Raw genomic sequence first — 20,534 nt, forward strand, 5'->3', positions numbered from 1 at the left:
TTTCCAAAGAATTGATTTAGCGCTCCGAATCACAACAAAAACAGCCACACACAACAAAACAAATGACGAAGAGAATCGAGGCATTTCCCCTTTAACGGATGTGTTCACATGTGGGAATATGACTGGAATGTGTGCCTTTGTTTGGGATGCACGATAATCTTTGACACAAAGACTAAGAATGTGTCCCATGTAACTTTTTTCCGCTTAGAAACATCTTCTACACTGCTCTTACCACTTAAAGGATAGCTATTTCCATGAATAAGGAGTGCAGCTGCAAAACAGCAGATGCTATCTTTAAGAACCCTTTTCCTTTGTTTCCTCTGCTGACAAACATACAGAGGCTGTAGAGAATGAGAGATTGTGACCTAGCAGTTTGCCTTAAAGCAGATCAACCAAACGTGGGCAGCCCTGAAGTCAAATAAAAAGCATAAAGGTCAAACGAATACATAAACAGCCAGGAAAGTTCTTCATACTTGTATGCCATTGTCATTTTCAATTTGAAACTTTCTTTGCACTATGAATGTTGTTTCTAAGGCATTGCAGTTTTCTTACATAGATTTAGAAGTTGCCTTTCTATGATGCGTTGGTAGGTCCCCTTTAATAGTGAAAGGGTACAAAGGCCAGCTAATTAAAACCATACAAAACACATTTTCATTTAAAATATCAACAAGAGACTTCATTCATTTTCTATTGGGAGGGAAATCTATAGATCTTCAAGAATGCTCAAACAAGTGCCAAACCTGTGATACCAAAAGGTGGGTGCTGCACTCTTGAGAAGGCAGAGAAATGACATCATAGAAGGAAGAGCCCTGCTTCTCACAGTGAGGCTTGAATGTGACCTAAATAGATGCCAGTAGAGGTGAACATGCTTCTTAACTGGTGCAGGTAAAACAGTATTTCCAAATGACCTCAGCAGTCACACCGGAAAATGACAGTTGGGTAGATGGGAAACAACAGGTATAGTTTGCACGCAATAGAACACTCTTACGTAGCTGTGACAGTTTCTTTAGACAGACTATTGAAATGTACAGTTTGGGTAGACTTTCCTTTTCTGAATACATCAAACGATGCTACACAATTTATGAATTGCCAGTGTGTAAAGAAATATAATACTTTTAACCCACTGGTACATGGACTACCTTTCAATCTTGGGAATACTGTGGTTGCTACTACTTTTTGGTAACTGCATAAACACTTTTCTCAATTTGTTAATTGTATGTGAGCTTTTTCCAGCTTAAACTAAACTTTATTATACATCAGAAACAAAAAGAATGAAACAATAGTACACAATAAACTGTGCAGATTTATATCTGTTTTGTTTTGTTTATTGGAGTTGTGTAACAATATATGTTATGGTGATGTTTTCATCACCACATGACTCCTGAAAACCCCAACATCATAAAACCTGCACCAGACAAACATACAGTAGATTGTGGCTGTAAGTAATGTACAGGAAAACTTATCAAAAACAGGACTGACAGTAGAACTAAAGCTTAAAACACAAAAAGTGAAATTGAACAAGCAAATGAGTTTATCCTTGACTGTTTTTTATAGTCTTTTCTTCAAGTTTTAAAGGATTACATTGCATAAGGTTCAGTAAAATCATTGTACACATTCGTTCACAATATTGGCTGATGAAACCAATGCTGGTTTTGGCACTTTGTCAGAAAAAAAAATAGATTTTTTTTTCTGGAACGGATCTGAAAGGGCAAATGGTGGTTTTGCCAAGTACTCAAATGCGTCTTGCAGCTTCTAATTATTTAAATAAAATAACAAGGCTACACAATTTTTTTTAAGCAACTTTAAGATTATGAAAAAATGTCAAGAATAAAATGTCAATGTTGTGAAGCCTTTAAAATGCATTTTGTGGAGAATTATACCATTGATGGTACTTGTGGATGGTAATTAAAAATGTCAGTGCCATAGTCATGATTTTACCCTTAAACTGGGTATGAGTAAAGCATTTCATAAGCCTTCAGCTTCTTAACAGCAGACAAATCTGTGTTTTGTTGTTGTTTATTTTAATTGAAGTTTAGAAAAAAGACACTAATAGTGTACATGGTATTTTGCATTATTGTTTTATAATATTAAAACTGGAAAATGTAACAAGATACCAGAAAACTATTTTCCCTTTGTGAAAAACTTTGATTTAATAATATTAAAGAGAAGATTAGCACATCATTCTCAAATCTGGATGACAACGGAGTGTTGTTTTTTCTTGTTTGTGTTTTTAAGGAGAGCTTATGCAACCCATATTGAAAAGAGGAAATAAACCAAGAAGATGTTCAACTTAACAAAAAGCAGAGTAAAAATAACTTTACAAAAACACAAAACTTTCCATTTCACCCAGGATTTAACCTCACTGCTTAAGATCAAGTGAAGCACTGCTTATAGCTTCCCACGTTGAAGTGTGAAATGACTTTTTAATGCCAGTCAATATTGAAAGGAAAAATTAAAGCTAATAGCTGTCATAAAAAAAATATATATTAAGTGACAGACTCGTAAGTCTGAAACTCTTTTAGTGTATCTTAATCAAACGACGACATCTTCAAAAGGAAGAAATGTGGAAAGTCACTTATATGCTTAATCCATATAATTCAGCACTCGGATTGTTTCAGTGCAGCTACTACAGATATGTGCTGTGTAACTGCATAACACACAAACTGTGCCCAACTCACATTACTCTTTTCTGTGTAACGAGAACTGGTTAAGGAATCACTAGACTGTAGATATGAATTATCTGCCAGTCTGACACCACAGTCTGCCATACAGGAAACCAACTGCCAGACAGACTATAGATTTGAATTCAGGTTGAACTTTGGGCTAAGCATTTCCTGTAAAGAGTGAAAATGGTAAATATTTGGTTATCACACAGAGCTACAGAAGTAACCATCCCTTTCTTGCAAGAGCTATGTTGTGATAGAAAGCTGAACAGCTTTAATAGTCAGTGTCAACAGCAAAGCCTTGTTGCAAGTTTATATAATTCAACATATATATAGATATATATGTATATAATTTGTTTTCACAACACAGACCTGAAACATGCTGTTCTTTGGAAGGAAAATACATTCATCTTATTTTCAAGTATTTGCAATACACACAACATTGTCTCCTGTTTCCCCCCCTACATACAGTTTATGGACATGATTACACTTCAACAAAATTTATATTCAATATCGCCTTGAATTGTATTATTAAAGTACCTCAACCACAGAGTTTTCAACACTGAAAACGCATTTCTCCAGAATCAGGTTTTCGCGTTTCAAAATACTTGTTTACTATACGCCTTACTCCTTGGCAAACTGTTTATTCCGTATTTTGTACGATATACATATATACAGCAAAGGTTACCCAGCTATAGCCCTGTTTATCAATAAAGCCACTATAGAGACCTGCAAGCTTACACTGGCACATAACACTTAGCTTTTACAATGCCATGGGCCAAAGCTTTTAAGGCCTCTATAAGCGAGCTTGTTTTTTCCCCATTTAATTCATACCAATGTAACAGCAGTATACTGAATTACACATTACCACATTTCAGTGTCATGGCTTTTTGTTTCCTGGTTTCGCCTTGACATTCGGGTTGTACTTCATTTCTGTGAGTTCGACATCAGACAGCATGTCTGGTGGCAAACAGCTCCGCATGCGCTCGATCGTCTTTTGGTAGGTTGCCTTCTCTTGCTCCAGTGAACGAATCAGATGCTTCATTTTACTCTCCCGGGTCAGAAAGTTTTCCATGTTATGCTCCAGGTTCTGGATTTTAAGGCGGGCAGCCTGCAGCAGAGAAAGAAGTTCACTTTTTGCTTCTCTAACACCAAATGCAATTATTTAATTTCACACAGATCAATCTGCACCCTTCAGTCAAAGTTTGTTTTTAAAAGTGCTAACAGTTTTCATTTTAAATCCCATCCTGTTTCCCTGAATATCTATAATCTCACTCCTTCCGTTTGGTCAGCTTGATCATATTTAATTGCCAGACAATGGTAACTACAGTAAGTACAAATTAAAACTCTGCTCTCAAAGCTGCACTGAAATCTGCAGAACAGCCCTTCGGTCTACACTAATTATTACATTAATTAGACAGACAATGTCAAACATTGAGTCATCCTGGCATGTTATCAATACTTCTTATTCCAGTGAACTCAGCACATTCAGAAATACACATATGAAAACTGGGCTGGTGTTTATGTGCAATGCCATGCCTAATATATGACTAAGTACTGTACTTAGTTTCTTTGTCTTTATTTTATTCGCACATCCAGAGCTGTACCATAGCGCCATCTGCTGGGAGGTGGCATGTCAAGAGGATCACAAATTCCCACCCCACATTAAAACTGCTCTCCTGAGAAACTATAGCTTCTGTCATGCCCTGTGAGCCATGGATTAATTACTGAGGGCTTTCAAAATCAACACCAGCAATTCATTATTATGCTTTTGTCTGAATCTACAAGATACACAGTTTTAAATACAAGCATAAAGACAAAACTATATTCAGTTGCTACTTGCTGTATCATGCAGTCAAAAGTACTGTTGTATTTCTCTGGAAAAAGCTTTGCAATGTCGACATGGTGGTTTAAAAAAAGATTTGGATAGGTTTTACTCACTTCCTGTTTCAGCACAGAGGTAAGGGGGCAAAAGGGCGGGTTGCTCTGACCCAGAAGACATTTCAGCAACAGTGCACATGAATGTCTCACCTGCAGTTTCTCCAGCAGGTCCATGTTCTGTCTCTTAAGCTGGTTGTTGGCCCTTTCTAGTTTCTCCAGTCGGTCGCTGTCATCAGGTGGGGGGGAAGCCTCCAGCATCTCGTCCTGTAGGACATGGTACTCAACCTCATAGGCATGGAGCTGCTTGGAAATATCCATCTCAAACACCTGTGGACACACAACACCATGAGCAACACCATCCTGTAGTTGTTGGCTTGGTTTACTGTATGATTACATCATGACAATAGCGTCACACGTATACTCCAAATCGAAAGACGTCTTCAGCGCTTTGAAACGGGGAAACGACAATCAGAGAAAAGCATGAAAAGGAAGTGAAATTAGTGTAAGAGAGTACGTTTTTGAAAGAAAAAACAAATGAGAGGTTCAATCCAAATAGACCACCAGCAGCTCAACTCAACAGCTCACATCACTGTCTAAACCGATCAATTTTAGAACCATTAGTTCATAATTGAATTTGACTACTTACTGAAATTGTCAATTTCATAATACAGCTTAAACCACTTGTGTAGGGAGCAACTGACTTGTGAATGAGAATCACTTTTGAACTCCCTTCACTTCTTAATTGTATTAAACCAACGATACCTGAGAAATGGTCTTTTCCATCTGGGCTACAGTCAAGTTTGGGATGGTGCACTTCAGAAAGTCCACGATGGTCTCAAAGGTGTCACATTCCATAATACGAGACTCATGGTTACTTAGCAGACACAGAGCAACTTTAAAAATCACATCTGTCCCCTGAAGGAATATTAGATCTGCAAGAATCACAAAGGAGCAAAATTTACTTGGGATGAAATAAACATAAACTACAAAAAGTGAGATTGCTCAAGGATTTCTGTGGTCTTCTAAGCACATAGCTTGAGGAAGTGTTACCTGCTATAACATTAACACTGAAATCATTTGGATTCCTCAAGAAAAGAACAAAAGGTAAATGCTTACTTGTTTTAAATAAATACAGATCTATTCTCTTACATGGTCAGAGCAGAGAACCTTAGTATTAAAGGTCATTCATATCAAATGGGGAACCAGAGTTATTACCAAGCAGAACCCAGGGAGAGGACACCATTCAACTAAGCATGCATGTGTGCTCTTTGAAAGTGACCTGCTCTTTATCTCCATCTGTTCTGTTAGAGCTAAAATGAGACAAGGTTCATTAACCATAATGGAGCAGTCACTGTTGAGACAGTGGAGCTCGTCTTCAGTTCCTGAAGCCTTAGGAAAGATTGACTGCTGTTCCTTTATAGACCCCAATGCAGCTCTAATAACAGTATTCATGTAAAGGTTAGATTGTGACTCCTTGATTCATAGCATGGAGGACACAGGGAGGACAGCAGCATATCAACACTCCGACAAGCCTGAATATAAATGTCACAAAGAGTTGAAAAGACATCATTGCAATTTATACGTAGCACCATCAACATTTTTTTTTTTCCTAAATCAGAATGGTTTGAAGAATAAAAATAAACTCTCCAGAAGAGAGAAATTCCATTAAGAGATGCTGTACGGGCACATGGATATTTTGATATAAAGATAGTACAAAATGTTTTAACACCAAGAGGAGATTTTCAATTTTTTTCCATTTTTGAATGTACAGCTTTAAAGAATTTACTATCTTTCTGCAGAAATTTGCCCTGTAAAAAAGATACTTGGTACTCCTTCCTTATTGTCAAAAACATCATGCTCCTTTGGTTCCTGATAGTCCTAATTACAGCAATAAAATTTAATTCCATGAGAGAATTAAATATTCTGTAGTGTAGACACATAAGAAAGTTTACAAACGAGAGGAGGCCATTCGACCCATCGTGCTCGTTTGGTGTCCATTAAAACTAAGTGACCTGAGGATCCTATCCAGTCTATTTTTGAATGTTGGCCAGTTGGCCAGTGAGATATGAGAGCTGAATCTTACCATAATGATCAAAGCCTGCAAATTCATCTTAGTTTTATACAGACAGCATCTCTCAAAGCAATCAGTCGCCCCAAGCCAATTTTTTTCCCTCATATTGCTATTAACTATTATCACATTACCATTATAATAGTAACTGAATAATTATAATGCAATGTAACAGTTGTATTTTTAAAGGCTGGTAACTTGGTTTTAATTGTAAATATGTATGTATGTGAAATTGATAAAAAAACTAAAAAAACTGAATCACATTTGTTCATCTTACAATCAAACTGTCCACAAATCAAATGTGGATAATTAAAACTAATTAGAATTAAAAACTAAGGTTGACTTTTAGTTTGAAAAATACACAACTGAGCAGTTCAACTCAGCAGTTGAAAAAAAAAAAAAAACTTTAAAAACAACAGCATTTTGTTTGGATACTTACCAAACACACTGGCTACAAAGCCCAAAGGAAACTGGGAGGCGAAGAGAGTGAGAAACCAGGGAGCAGCATAGAGGCTGGGGTTGATCTCGTTGTCCTCTAGGTGATCGTACAGATCCCTGTGGTAGTCATGTAGGAGTCTGGACAGCTGGTACATCTGGATCTGAAACCATCAAGGGAGATGTTACCACAGCCTCTTCCTGGGCTGCGCTTGCTTTACTTTTTGTGAGATGTGTTGAAATGAAAATTAGACTTTGAGCCGGTCCTTTAAGACGTAATACCTAACCTGCAGTCAGCCGGGGCAAAATAAATAAAAGCAAGTAAGTGCTCAGTTTAAGGAGTTAATTATTACACTATCTGGTGATGGATTACTTAAACTGCGAAGACTGTTGAACTGATTTATGCCCAATATAACTAACAAACCTGTCAGGGAGAAACGTTCCAGAGACCTTCACAAATCCTGTCCAAACTGAATAGATTATTTTTTATGACAACCAACAATACTTATGAATTGTTTCCCACTTCAGGCTGTATAAATCCTTATTCCACATTTCTCTTGGTGTTGCTTTATTTCTTTTATTTACCAGATTACTGTAAACATAATTTTAACTTCTAATGAAGTATTTTAAAAAGTAATGAATACAGCTGTCAGAGTCATAGCTCAGGTTCACACACCTGAAGGGAGATCATGTCCGGCCGGTACTGCTTGCGGAAGCTCAGGTCGTACATGAGGAACTTCAGCATCTCGAAGGCGTGCTCCTCGCTCATGTGCAGCAGCAGGACTCCAGCCACGAAGCTGATGCCCTGGCAGTAGCCCACCTCCTTGTCCAGCAGAGAGTACGCTTTCAGCAGATTGAAGAGGGACAGCTGGCCGGCCCCGAGCTGAGCCGAGAAGTACTGGTGAGTGGGGAACGTACGTCCTGAAAGACCAGAGACAATGCCATGAATGCTACGAATGCCATGGTCTTGCCAACATGTACACTCACAATTCAGCAACATAGTCATTGCAACATTTAAATAGCAACTTTTCCAAAATTAAATAAGATCCTGACAGGATAAAACAAAGATTGTGCTATTTTAAATTCAGTATGTACCTTTTTATCTTACATCAATAGGTTACTCATCTACCTTAAACCCTGAAATATTCAAAACCTAACCTAATCTATATCTATATCTGAACTATGAAACAGCACTGCAGTGTCAATAGAAGAGACCTATACACAATTGTGTTACATCATTAACAGCAGCCTGGACTGAAACCTTAGCCAACAACAACATTTCAAGATAGGCCCATAACAATCCATGTTTAATACAGTTAAATTCAGCAGAAAAGTAAACCTAACCTTAACGAAAGCCTATGTTTCCTGGGGACTCTAACACTAATGGATTTAAAACAACCTAAATTGAACTAAGACCACTCCCACCCTCATCTCTATCATTAATGAAACCATTTTATTTTTTCAGAATATTTTTTCTGTGATTGATACTGAATAGAGAGACCTTATACTATGCACCACTGTACATCATTAGCTTACCACTCCCTTATTAAAATCATTTTCTTTTTTGTTTATTTTGGAGGTGCCATAGAATTCTCAAAGATACACGAGATACAAAAAACATTAATTAAAATATAATTCCCAGCAGAATTACACAATTCTGTATTGTTTTCTCACTCAACATACATTTTATTTTCCAGTTTATAATAATGATTGTATATGGCCTTAGACTTTCTTACCTACTGAAGTGTCGGGGAACGGAATCACTGAAAAACCATACTTAAACATTTACGAAAAACACCAGGGGACTCATTTTCCAATTTGGCAGAAGATAGGATATATTCAACATGATTAATATTTGATTGTGAAACAAAAATAACGCCATTAACATGATGTAATGTCTGTCTATTCCCAGGCATTAGGAGCAGCAAGCATTTTGTACATACTGTACCACTTGATGGCACTGCAGAGCAACATAAAATTATTTTTCTCTCACTCTCCAGTGTGTGTACTTATTTTGTAGTCATCATTTTGTCATGGGTACGAAAACACTGATTGAAATATTATCTTCATGATAGTTTCAGAAAAAACAAACAAAAAGAAAACAAAACATCATAATATATCGCTGTAGGACACAGTACCCTTCTGGCTTCAGCAGAGAGCAGGGGTCCCGTAATAGAAAGCTTACCCAGGTCAACGAGGATGGCATGTTGCTGGGTAGTGAGCTGCTTCAGGAGCTCTTTGTAGGAGAGGTCCGGTGGCTGCTGCTTGCAGGGCAGCCGGTGACGCAGGCGATACTGGTGCGACAGAAACTGCCAGATCTCACCACGTCGAGTCTTTGGTACACCTTCATACAAAAACGAGAAAGGCATGCCATACTCTTAGTCTGGCAGGGTTGTTACAAGAAGATTAAGGTGCAAGATCGGTTTCACTACACATGCACACTGTTAGTGCACATTTCAAGCTCACGGCTGGAATATCAGTCATCTCACTGGATTACAAGTTCCATCATTGGGTTTAGTATATATCCGGCCAGAATATACCATGCTTGACTTTTGCAAGGGAGATGAATGGAATCACACACAAGTATGATTGGTTTATTTAATTTTCTGCTTCTGTTTGCCATGCATTTGTACAATGTGTGTGTCTGCCACCGTGGAGAGAGGCGCAGTGACAAGTGCAGCTCTCACCCTGGCTGAGGGCGCTGTGGATCTCCTCCATGTCACACTTGGTCTTGGCTCGGACCGGGACGCTCAGCCTCTTGTCCCACGCAGCCAGAACATCCTTCGGACACTGGCCCACCTCCTGGTAATCAAGCTTGATCTTCCGAGTATGCAGTTCATCTCTGCTGGCTGCCAAACATATGGAACATCTATGTCTAATGTCGTCTAACGACACTGCGGTTAAACACCTTTGTCAAAACAAAAAACGGAAATCCACCACTAATAAAACAGGCACACAGACAAACACCCACCATCCCATCACCTAACACTAAAACACCCAGCTATGGAAATAGTTAATATTATGAAGACTACAGATGGCAAAATAAGTTAGCCTTGTACAATTGGTTGCTAATAATAAATAACACCAGCAATGCAATGATGATTCTAAACTGCTTCAGGACCCAGTGAATTTAAAAATAAATTAAATAAAACAAATGGACCACATGCCAAAAAAATCCAGTACCCCCTCCATCCAATAAAATCAACACATGCATTACATTGGATTAGAGACAAAACTCAGTGCAATGTGAAGGTTTATCTTACCTTCTATTTAAAGTGAACATTCACTGTTAATTCATCTCAGCAGCACAAAAAAGACAAAACAAATATCAAGTGACCAAATAAAACTGAATATCAAATGAAATATGATCTTACTTGACTTCAGTTATACAAAAAGGAGTACTGTGATTATGTATGATTGATTTCCTCTCTCAAGAGGCTGATCTCAACATATAAATTCACTTCAACCTCTCAGTCCTTTAGAACAGGGCCAGAGTGTCAACATTTCTGTCAACAACACTCGACTACTTTTGACTAACATCAATGATTTCTTCATCATTGCATCATAATCGGTGGTTTAGATTGGTAATAGTTAAAAAAAAATGATTTAAATATACTGACAAAAGGATAAGAATCATATTTAATGTATAAAATAGACAGTTTGGACAATTGATCCATGGTGAATAGAATAATGTGAACTCATTGAGTCAACTCAACTGGATCACTGTAAACATCTCTTACGTTTTCAATGTGTACATTTCTGGAAATGAAAAACAACAGCACCTTGTAAACATCTAAAATGTGACTTTCACTGTGTCCAAGGTGGTGCTGGGTGCTGTTGCTCTGTCACATTGTAATGATTTTTTTCTACTGAAAAACAGTGAGGTTTGAAAGCAAACCGTTTGGCATTCATTTGATTTATTTTGATACTTTCAAGATATTAAATCCTATCCCAGCTCATAGACTTAATATCAAATATGACACAGATCTGGTGCCATATTAAATTATTTATATGTTTGTCAATAATAATTGGCCATTCCCATTCCTGCAATGCTTCTGGTTTTTGTATGCAAGCACTTACTGAATTAATTCATGGAATATGGCATTAAGTGGTCAAAATTACATATTTCCCAAGGTCATTCTTGTTCCCAAGTTACATTCTTGACACCCATAACTCCTGCGGGATTGTTGATCTCCAGCAGCGTGGTTGTCCACCCCTGCTCAAGAAACCCAAGTGTAATTATTCGTAAACTGTTCTGCATGTATGTGTTTTTGTGTATGAGTGTGTGTGAGTGCCCATGAGAGAGAGAGAGAGTGACTGACCCTCCAGACGCTGGTTCTCCTTCTCCATGCGCAGTAGCAGTATCTGCTGGTGGATGGCCTTCTTCCACAGCACTCTGAGCTCTTCTGGAGTGCGCTTGGGTCTCTCCCCAGCAGGCAGCTCCTCGGGCTGTAGTAGGGTGGCCAGGGGGTCTTCTTCCACAGCAGGGGCCAGTGGGGACAGCGGCAGCAGGTCGTTCCCATCCAGACGGTCTGCAAACACAGAGAAACGCTGCTGTTAACTGTGCACATCGGCAGTGGTCTCTCAGGCAAAACAACACTTAAACCAGGACTACTTGAGAAGTGCCCTTCATACCATGGCTATATTGAATCATGGGCACCATAAGAAGACTTGTATAGATATTATCAGTTGACAGTCGGAATCCTTCAGCATTCGCAACCTTTCAAGACAAAATTGATTTATCAGTGCTGATACTGCTGTCTGAAGTTAACGGCAGAACTAAAATCGCTTCAAAGGAAGCAAAAGTAAGATATCTTCTATGCAGTCTATAGCTGTGGTTGAGTGGGAGGTCACGCTTCAAATTGATTATGAAGATAAACCTTTCTGCTGCATGGTGGCTGGAGACTTGTTCATGGGCGAGGCGACCCTGAGGAAGATCTTCTGACGCCAAGAGACGCGGCGAGGGGTGAGGGGAGGACCCCCCGTGTTCAGGGAATCAGTGCTGCACCCGGAGAAGGTCCTCTTCCTGCCTTCGCCATTGCTGTGAAGCAAACAGCATCGTCAGGGCACAGAGAAACACGCGCACACCCCCTCCGGCTCAGCAGTCCACTGAGCAAGCCCTGCAAACACAGGAGACTGCCAAGGCTGGAGCTGTGATAAATTAATGCTAAAGCTGTGACCAGGCAACCATTTTGCTAAACAAGTCAGAATGGAGTGCTTTCAAAGTGAAGCACCGTCCCGTCCTCAAGTGTTATTACTGATTTGTTTTAAACAGGTTTGAAAGCAGACTTTGGCAATGGCCTTGTTCTACCAACTATTCGTACATTCTGGAAATTGACGTGATTACACAATTATCTACACAATTATAGTCTGACGCTGTAAATACTATAAACAACTGTTGTTCAGGATTTTACATCTGCCCTAATTCTGTAAGATTATGTTTTCAAAAACAGTTTAGTAAGAATGTAATAATATTGTTAGGAAACTCCAACTTCAGTTAGTCTCTAACTCCAAAACTGCCAACTTTATAATTACTGTTATATACAAGTAAAGTCTAATGAGAGTGTAATTATAATACGTACAGCCTTATGATTTAATAGAAACATAACATACATCTAAATATCAACACAGTATGTCATAAAGAAATGCCATTAGAGCAGCATACATTTACAAAATCAATGATTAATGTGCTGTAATTTACAAAGCTGAATTAGTCATTAAATGATTAGTAAAGTATTGTAAAGCTTTCAGAATAACAATAACAAAGTAAACACTGACACACAGATTACAGATGATTGCAAATTATATTTTTTTACTGAGAAAACAGTCTGCTGAACATAGCAGATATGGTTACTTTTTAGTCCAGATATTATCAAGCATGGGGTTATATTAAGCACAGTGCACAAACATGGACATAGTTTAATTACTGCAAAATGACAAATGTTATTACCCTTCCATTCCTCAAAATGGAAAAGGCCGTGTTAAATACATATATAACTGCTACGATTTTGTGCTCCAGGCTGTCAACATCTTTAGATTTCTAATTGGAAAATATATTTAAATATATGACATAGCTAAACTTACAATAAAATATATAAAAATGTGTATATAAAGACTGGAAAATATAATTGGATTATTACCATATTACAAAAAATGAATCCTTAATTTTGAATGCAATCAGCTAAATGATAAGAGAAGGTACAAGGTAATTAAGACGCATGCCAAGATTTTAATTTGAATCCTTTATCCCAGACTTTTCAAGGTGAATGAGGCTATCAAAGTCTGGGGCTGCGGGGGGGGGGGGGGGGGATGGGACCTGTAAAATGTGCAAGATAACGAGGATCCTTACACACATAAAGCTCAATTGGCCACTGCGGCAGAGTGCTGTGTTCAAGCCAGCTGGCTCCGTCTCATTTTATTAATTGCCTTGTAACTAGCGGTGAACTCTATTAACCTGCCTCAGAATGATAGAGACAGTTCTGAATTGGAAAGCAGGAGTGAACTGTCCAACTGCGACAAGAACACGCTGGGCAAAAGATTTATAAAAACTTAAAGAAAAAAAAAATGTAATGCATCACAGCTTCCTCTCTGCAGACTGTGGAGAGACTCTAACTTCACACTGTTGCAACAGGAGGCACCTCTTGTGCGCAACTCGTTTAAGCAAGAGCTGACAAAAAAACAGACAAGATCTTAAGATCTTATTTTATATGAAGTGTAATAACTGTCCTTTTGACACACAAAAATAAGTTCAGAATCTTAGCATTACCCAGCACTGAGTCAACCTGTCAGTCCAATAATGGAACAAAGAAAAAGCAGTAATATAGGAGAGAAAAAAATACATAAGAGATAAAGATCTGGTTACAGAAATTGGTGCTTACCCAGTGGTATTCCCCAGAGTGAAACAAAAACTGACTGGAATTTACATTTTAATGTCCTTTTAGAGCAAATTCAAAACTTGAACTTGATAAAAGAAGAAAAATCTAACTTAAGCAGTTTGTTTTTGTGGAAATTTTGTTGAAACATCAGCATTATATGATCGTTTCATTATCATTTAATTAATGTAAGTACTGTATCACAGAGCATAGTATTACTCCTTGATCCTATCAATCATACAACTGAATTAAAAAAGCTTCAGTCTTAAATAAATTAACTCAATAGGAAACAAATACGTAAAATACTAATCTGGTTAAACGTTTACAAAAAACAAAAAAACTGAACTGGGCAAGAGCTGGTGCTGCAGTCAGTCACTTACACACACATTGTTTTACATTTGTGTAAGCATATCAAAGTTAACATTGTTTTTCTTTTTAAGCTCTTTTTAAAGTAGAAACTACACTGGTTCAAACTAGTTTCACTATACAAACAAAAAGACAAAACAGGTACATTACCTTCATTAAGGTCATACCCAGATACATTCTAGAACACACAATTTTCCTGTATCAAGTTCACACGCAAAGCAGAACCGCTTTTCTGAAAAGCTGCTTTCATTTGAAGTTCCTCTATTCTTAATTAGCATTAGTCGATGACAAGCGCAGACAGGAGCATTAAAATGCAGCTTCTCCAGCAGGATCTGCGATGCGATTTAGATGATTCACCTATCCTTGTGTCTTTAATTCTCTTCAGAATATGACTATTTTGTTCAGAATACAGTAATTATTAAGTTATTTTAAGTTCCAATTTCTATTCTAGGCTTTCGACCCAGTCTAGCCCTCAGAGTTGTTGTTCATGCTTTAGTTCGTCCTTGGCAGAGCAGTTTTCCCCACAGACAAGTCTAGATTGACATGAGAGAGGACAGTCACACTGTGTATGTCCTCTGAATCCCATTCCCTAAAAACTCAGATCAGTTTGGGTTTTTGCCTACTGACATGGAGGCATTTTTCGTGTCTATTGTTAATTGCTATTGTAGTTATGTATAAAATGTATAAAATAGTTATTAAGTTGTGAATCATTTGACACTTTAAGTCTGCCAATAAATAAATAATATTATTTAAATCATAAAACTAAAAACAAATACAATATACAGAGACTTCAACAATATACAATTCTGCATATAACAATAACACCAGTATTGAAAATGTTTCTACTTGAGCTCAATCTATGTTGGTTTTCAGATTACGTACAAATCTTGAACAGATTTTAGTAAAGAGAAGGAGCAAAATGCAGATGTTAGTTTATATGACAAACACAATGGTTTCACAGTGATTTTTCATAGTGGAAAATTCATTCACAAGATTTTTATCAGTTAAAACTGAAACGGGCATGCTGGACACCCTTATGTAAAGTTTGACAGCCATGGACATGCAGAACAAGTGAGGGGGTCCACATTGAGTTATAGCCCAGCAATTCCAATTAGAAAGTCATGTATAAAAGAAAAAAGATAATGCAGTTTTCCAGTATGAAAGTGTGTTACAGTAAATTACATAAATTAAGACCACAATTAACAGTGTAAACAGACACCGAACACAGAAACCCAGTTGATGTGACCAGTCATTCCCTAAAAAGACCGCTAAAGGGGCCGAGCGGGAGGGCGGCCCCTCTCACCTCTTGGGGGTTGCACTGTCGGCCAGAGGGAGTGGCCGGCTGGAGCCCTGGTAAAAGTTTTTCAGGAAAGTGGGAGCTGAGAACGTGGAGGGGAGGCTGAAGGAGGAGGAGTCGCTCTCTGACACACTGCGAGTGCGGCTCAAGATCGGGACGGGGCTGAGTGAGACCCAGGGGAACAAATAAATCCGCACATTCAACAGAAAAAATACAGAAGATTAAAACGGTGTTCAAAAATAAAAAGATTAAACACTGAGAAAAAAAAAAAAAAAAAAAAAAAATGAAAAACATTAGAGGAAGAGGTTTCTGTAAATCCTGGTCATTCCTTGAGGGTGGCAATGACCATACCTACAAAATGTGAACTTGGTGGTAAACCAAAATGCAACTTGATGGGATTACAGATATCAGACTAAAAATGGACATTAAGCCTAGAGTGTATTACAGAATATCCCCAAAAAATCTCAACATGTGCAATTTAACTCTTGAGCACAAGCCTTTAACTATGTTATTCTGTGGCTAACAAACTACCTCCTAAATATAAACACAATAAAAATGGGGAATTTCCAGGAGCATATTTAATTCAGAATAAACATGTGATACTTAATCATATGGTTAAAGATATATCTGGAAAGTTAAAATTACCCCTAGCGTAAGTTCAATTTCCTCTGCAGGCCGTGCGGAGGTGGGCGGGATTGTTGCTGAATTTGTATTACAATATATGGAAGAAACACTTCCCTTATAACTGTTCATTAATGACATTCTGCTGAAGATTGTGATCAAATTATATGAATACCTAATGTCACATAGCATGTTTACAATTTGTAAAACAAGAACAAATATATATTGGGCCCTGCGTGAGTTTAGAAACAATTATGTAAGTAGAAAACTTCAATGCACACCACAAGGGGTTTAACCATGCCTCTAGTTTAAGTACAAAGTAACACTTGTGTTCTAAACTATAGTATAACCAAAAACGTAACTTTAAGATTTTTAAACACATTAAAAAATTTTAAATGCCCATAAACATTTCTCAATTAAAGTTTTATACGGTATATACTTTTCATTAGTACCATGAAACATGCACTTTTTCAAAACAATGTTAGCTCAGGTGTCAACAGGCATTAAATTAAATGGAAAAACAGTTCCTAAATTCTATTTATATGTCATACATTTCTCAGGAAATCAGTTTCCCCACCCAATGTTTCACTATTTAGTATAAAAACATCTGATAGCAATTCCCTAAAATAATACTGTTCTAATTATGAATCTCAAAATATGTCAACATTGAACTTGGCAGGTAAATAATGCTACACTTGATCAGACACTTGAACAAGATACAAAACCACACTGTAGCTTCTATAGCAGTAGAAATGATAATCAGAAAAATATCTTCAGTCACATTCTGTCGATAATTAGAAAAAAATACATATATGATGTGAAATAAAGAAAGGATAGGAAAGGAAAGTCACATGGTAGAATGATGTAAGAGTTATTTGAAAAGAAAGTAGATAAGTTGCTCTGTACCTGCTCTGCAGCAGCTCGGGGGCAAGGGACTGCTGCCTCAGTAGAGGGGACCTGGTGCTGTGAGCCTTGGAGTCCGGGAACGAGATCTTCTTCTTGCTGGATGGCGGGTGGCTGAAGGTGTGAGCACGTCTCCTGAACTGCGGCGAGTCAGGGTCTTCCTCGGGGAAGGCTTGCCCCAGCGAGGACACCGGGGAGGCTGGGGGGGTGGTGGGGGGAGAGTCCCCGGGGGAGCAGTCCTGCAGTAGGAATCACACCACAGCTGCTTTTTAGTGCGCTGTACTGCTAGTGGCAGGAAACACAGCACAACTCGCGCAACTCTCAGGATCCATGCATAGAGACTTGCAGATCTATTGTATGCAAATTTTCTACTGTGCTCACATCCTGTTAACGCCACTTCATGCTCTTGTCGATACACACTTGGAACCAAGATTAGTCCCTTTTTAATTTCCTTAACAGCGATTTTTCATAAACAACATTGTAGGAAGGGCACTTTCTGGAGTCAACTAGACATTCTGCAGTTGGAAAGTAGCCCTTGACAATCTCTGTTTCCTTCACATATCAGCCAATTTCCTGTACCTTTCAAGATATCCTGGAATACACAATCCTGTTATTTTGGGTTACCATGACTCAGCTAAAAGAGAATTCAGTAAGGCAGGCATTTTCCAAACAATAAATCTCCTTAAATTTGACAACCTGTCATATCAGGACCCTCACAGCAATACAAGCAAGGACGAACAGCCTAAAGTATCCTTGGCAAGATACAAAAAAACGAAATAAAACCCTTAATATGTTAGTTGTATAAAAATAGCAAGAAGCTCCTGTAATCCCAGTTTATATGAAAACAGACCATACATTCAATTAACATCAGTTATACAAATACAGCTTCTTGGCATTGAAGAAACTAAGAGGTTAACTTCCTGAAATAAGGACCCCACTTCTCGGCTGTTAACAGAGAAAAACAATGACTTGATAGTGCCAAATAAGTAACAGTTAAGCTGTTACCAAAACCACATTGGACACCTCTTCATTGCAGTAAGTTATGTCAAACTGTAAAACAATATATTCTAGAATATTAATTACCTACACACACAGTTTAGGACACACAGTATTTGGATAAGTTTAAATTACAAAAGCCAGTCTTTTAAATAGCTTATCAGTAAATCAACACATTTAAAAGGGACTTTAGAAATTATGAAAGAAAAATAAAACATTTATGATTTGTAAAAACTTTATAAACTGCATGGAAAACATGGAAAGTCAGAGATTCTGTGCAACAGAGAAAGTGACCAATAAGTTTAATTTAAGATCTGTTCGTATAAGATTATGACTGCAGTACAACACATTTGCTAACATACAGCGCCTACTGTAGGTAGATTACAACAGTACAGAAAATCAATCTGAAATCACTGAAAAAAAACCCCATCCAATTTCATGACATAAAAAAACAACACTGAAATAGAAAGTCAATTTCATCAAAAGTACCCCATGCATATATTGTGGTTTGAGTAAGTATTGTGACACTGTGTGTAGAGGGATGGTGATCACAGCTGAAACCTGCAACTCTGCACTCGGGTTGGGAGGATTCTCAGGCGCTGTATTGATCTGTATTACTGCACTGTTGTAATGCTTGTGAAAACTGAAATTCACCCTGAATAAGGGCATCTGCCAGTAAATAAATACATTTAAAGAATAATAACAGAAGGGGTCCTTTAAAAGGGCTAATGCAGCCAAATAAATACCTAGGGGTATTTAGCCTGGGTTCGGGCGCTTACTAACACTCTTCTCTGTTCCCTGACTGGCGTCGGGCCACTACTCGGTTTCCTGAATACAAGGTTGCACCTTGTGGGGCAGTGCTATGGTCGTATCCGTAATTGGGGGTCGTTAGTCATGCTGGGTGTCGTGGTCTAGTCCAGGGTCAGTAATCAGGCGGGTTCTCAGACAAAAGGCGGTTCTTACACAGTAAAGTGATTTCTCTGTAAACTGTTTTTCTTGCTCTGAAGCACTCCCATGCCCTCCTGCACTCCCCCTCAGGTGCCCTGAAGCAGGGGACGATCTTCCTTTATATGGGCCAAGGACCAGTGGCCGGTGTGTGTTTCTCCAGCCACTCTGATAGGTGCCAGAGGGAATTAAGCACAGCTGGCTGCCAATTATTGCTGATTAAGTTAAGCGAAGAGTCCCAGCCCTGCCTAATATATCGTCCCTCTTGCACCAAGCCCCTCTGTGTGTTACGGTACCCATGTGGTGTTCACATTATCATGAAAAAGGATAAAAGCAACTGAATTACAGACCTTATCTGACATGTGGCTGTTACAGCGCTCAAAGCTGTCCATGCTCCCAAGGCGGCCGCGCATTCTGTTTGCCCCCTGTTCAATGATATAACAATACTCATTAATTACTTTTATATTTTAGTTACAGAAAAAGGCACATATAAATTAATGTGCAATATTATCACTAAAACAAATTGCATTTAGCCTTATTGTTACAATTACAGTTGTAACTAGTTGCAGTTTAATGGTACTATGACAACAATAATACTATCAGTACAGAAAGAAAACATTTTTAACATTTTTATCCCTAACCACAAACCCAAGTTATGAAGGAGATTCGATACCAATATAACTTATTTCCCCTGAAAGTTGGCCTTGTCTTCTCTAATGCAATACTGGAGAAACTATACAGCAAACTAACAACTCCCAACAGTAAAATTTGAAACTATGCTTTACCCACACATTTGCTTCTTGCTAAGGTTATGGATTTACAGAAACCAGCTGCTCTGATCTGAAAACAACTGTTGATAATGGACCCCATAGTCACATTCTTATCATGTCCATTAATTCCACACATTAAAACGTAGCAGCTTCATATTCAGCAATATAAATAGTGTTTTGTGCTTTAAAATGCAAACAGATGGTTGGGTCTATAATGGCTTTTGCATCAAGTACTCGCACAACAGTATGTATTCATCCATCAGTTCTGGCGTAAGTAGGTCAAAAAAAGAAATCCCTGTGGTTTTAATAATTATCTTAAAAGTTGGAAAACAAGAAGGCAATTTAGTCATCAATAACAGCAACGAAGGCAAGCAAGTCAGGACTATTTAGGTAAAAAAAACTAAATAAGGGGGAATATATTCATCCCAACAATTTAAAGAGGCAGAGTGAAGCTCTGCATCTTTCCAGACCCGAAAGCATGCAAATTCTCAAAGATTAGGAGCAGAGCACAGTATCTTCTACAAACCTTTAATATCCCAACAGTTCACTGCCAAGACTGCGGCCCACAGAGTGCCGACTGAGGACCCTAAACTAGTGACAAAAACTGAACTACATGAAATCAGATTTAGGCTTCGCTGGCATATAGATTTGCATATTCAAATATATGACATATCAGTTCTCACTAGAATGTTTGTTTCCTCTGATGTGTATAATTCA

General features: G+C 38.1%; 1 protein-coding gene across 2 annotated transcripts in view; it reads right to left on the minus strand.

The window, feature by feature from the left end:
- Positions 1-1,292: 1,292 nt before the first annotated feature.
- tbc1d4 (TBC1 domain family, member 4) overlaps positions 1,293-20,534 on the minus strand; it is a 53,417-nt gene continuing 34,175 nt past the window's right edge. Inside the window, exons 9-20 of one of the 2 annotated variants that reach the window (XM_066706567.1) lie at positions 19,398-19,472; positions 17,110-17,345; positions 15,589-15,744; positions 11,928-12,088; positions 11,370-11,579; positions 9,735-9,896; positions 9,233-9,391; positions 7,724-7,968; positions 7,052-7,211; positions 5,307-5,476; positions 4,695-4,871; positions 1,293-3,774 (exon numbers count right to left, since the gene is read on the minus strand). In XM_066706567.1, the coding sequence (XP_066562664.1) occupies positions 3,544-3,774; positions 4,695-4,871; positions 5,307-5,476; positions 7,052-7,211; positions 7,724-7,968; positions 9,233-9,391; positions 9,735-9,896; positions 11,370-11,579; positions 11,928-12,088; positions 15,589-15,744; positions 17,110-17,345; positions 19,398-19,472 (2,142 nt within the window). In that variant the 3' untranslated portion in view covers positions 1,293-3,543. The remainder of the gene's footprint in view (positions 3,775-4,694; positions 4,872-5,306; positions 5,477-7,051; positions 7,212-7,723; positions 7,969-9,232; positions 9,392-9,734; positions 9,897-11,369; positions 11,580-11,927; positions 12,089-15,588; positions 15,745-17,109; positions 17,346-19,397; positions 19,473-20,534) is intronic. The other variant, XM_066706568.1, reaches the window with a different exon arrangement.

The sequence above is a fragment of the Amia ocellicauda genome, chromosome 6, assembly GCF_036373705.1.
Source record: "Amia ocellicauda isolate fAmiCal2 chromosome 6, fAmiCal2.hap1, whole genome shotgun sequence".
Lineage (NCBI taxonomy): Eukaryota > Metazoa > Chordata > Actinopteri > Amiiformes > Amiidae > Amia > Amia ocellicauda.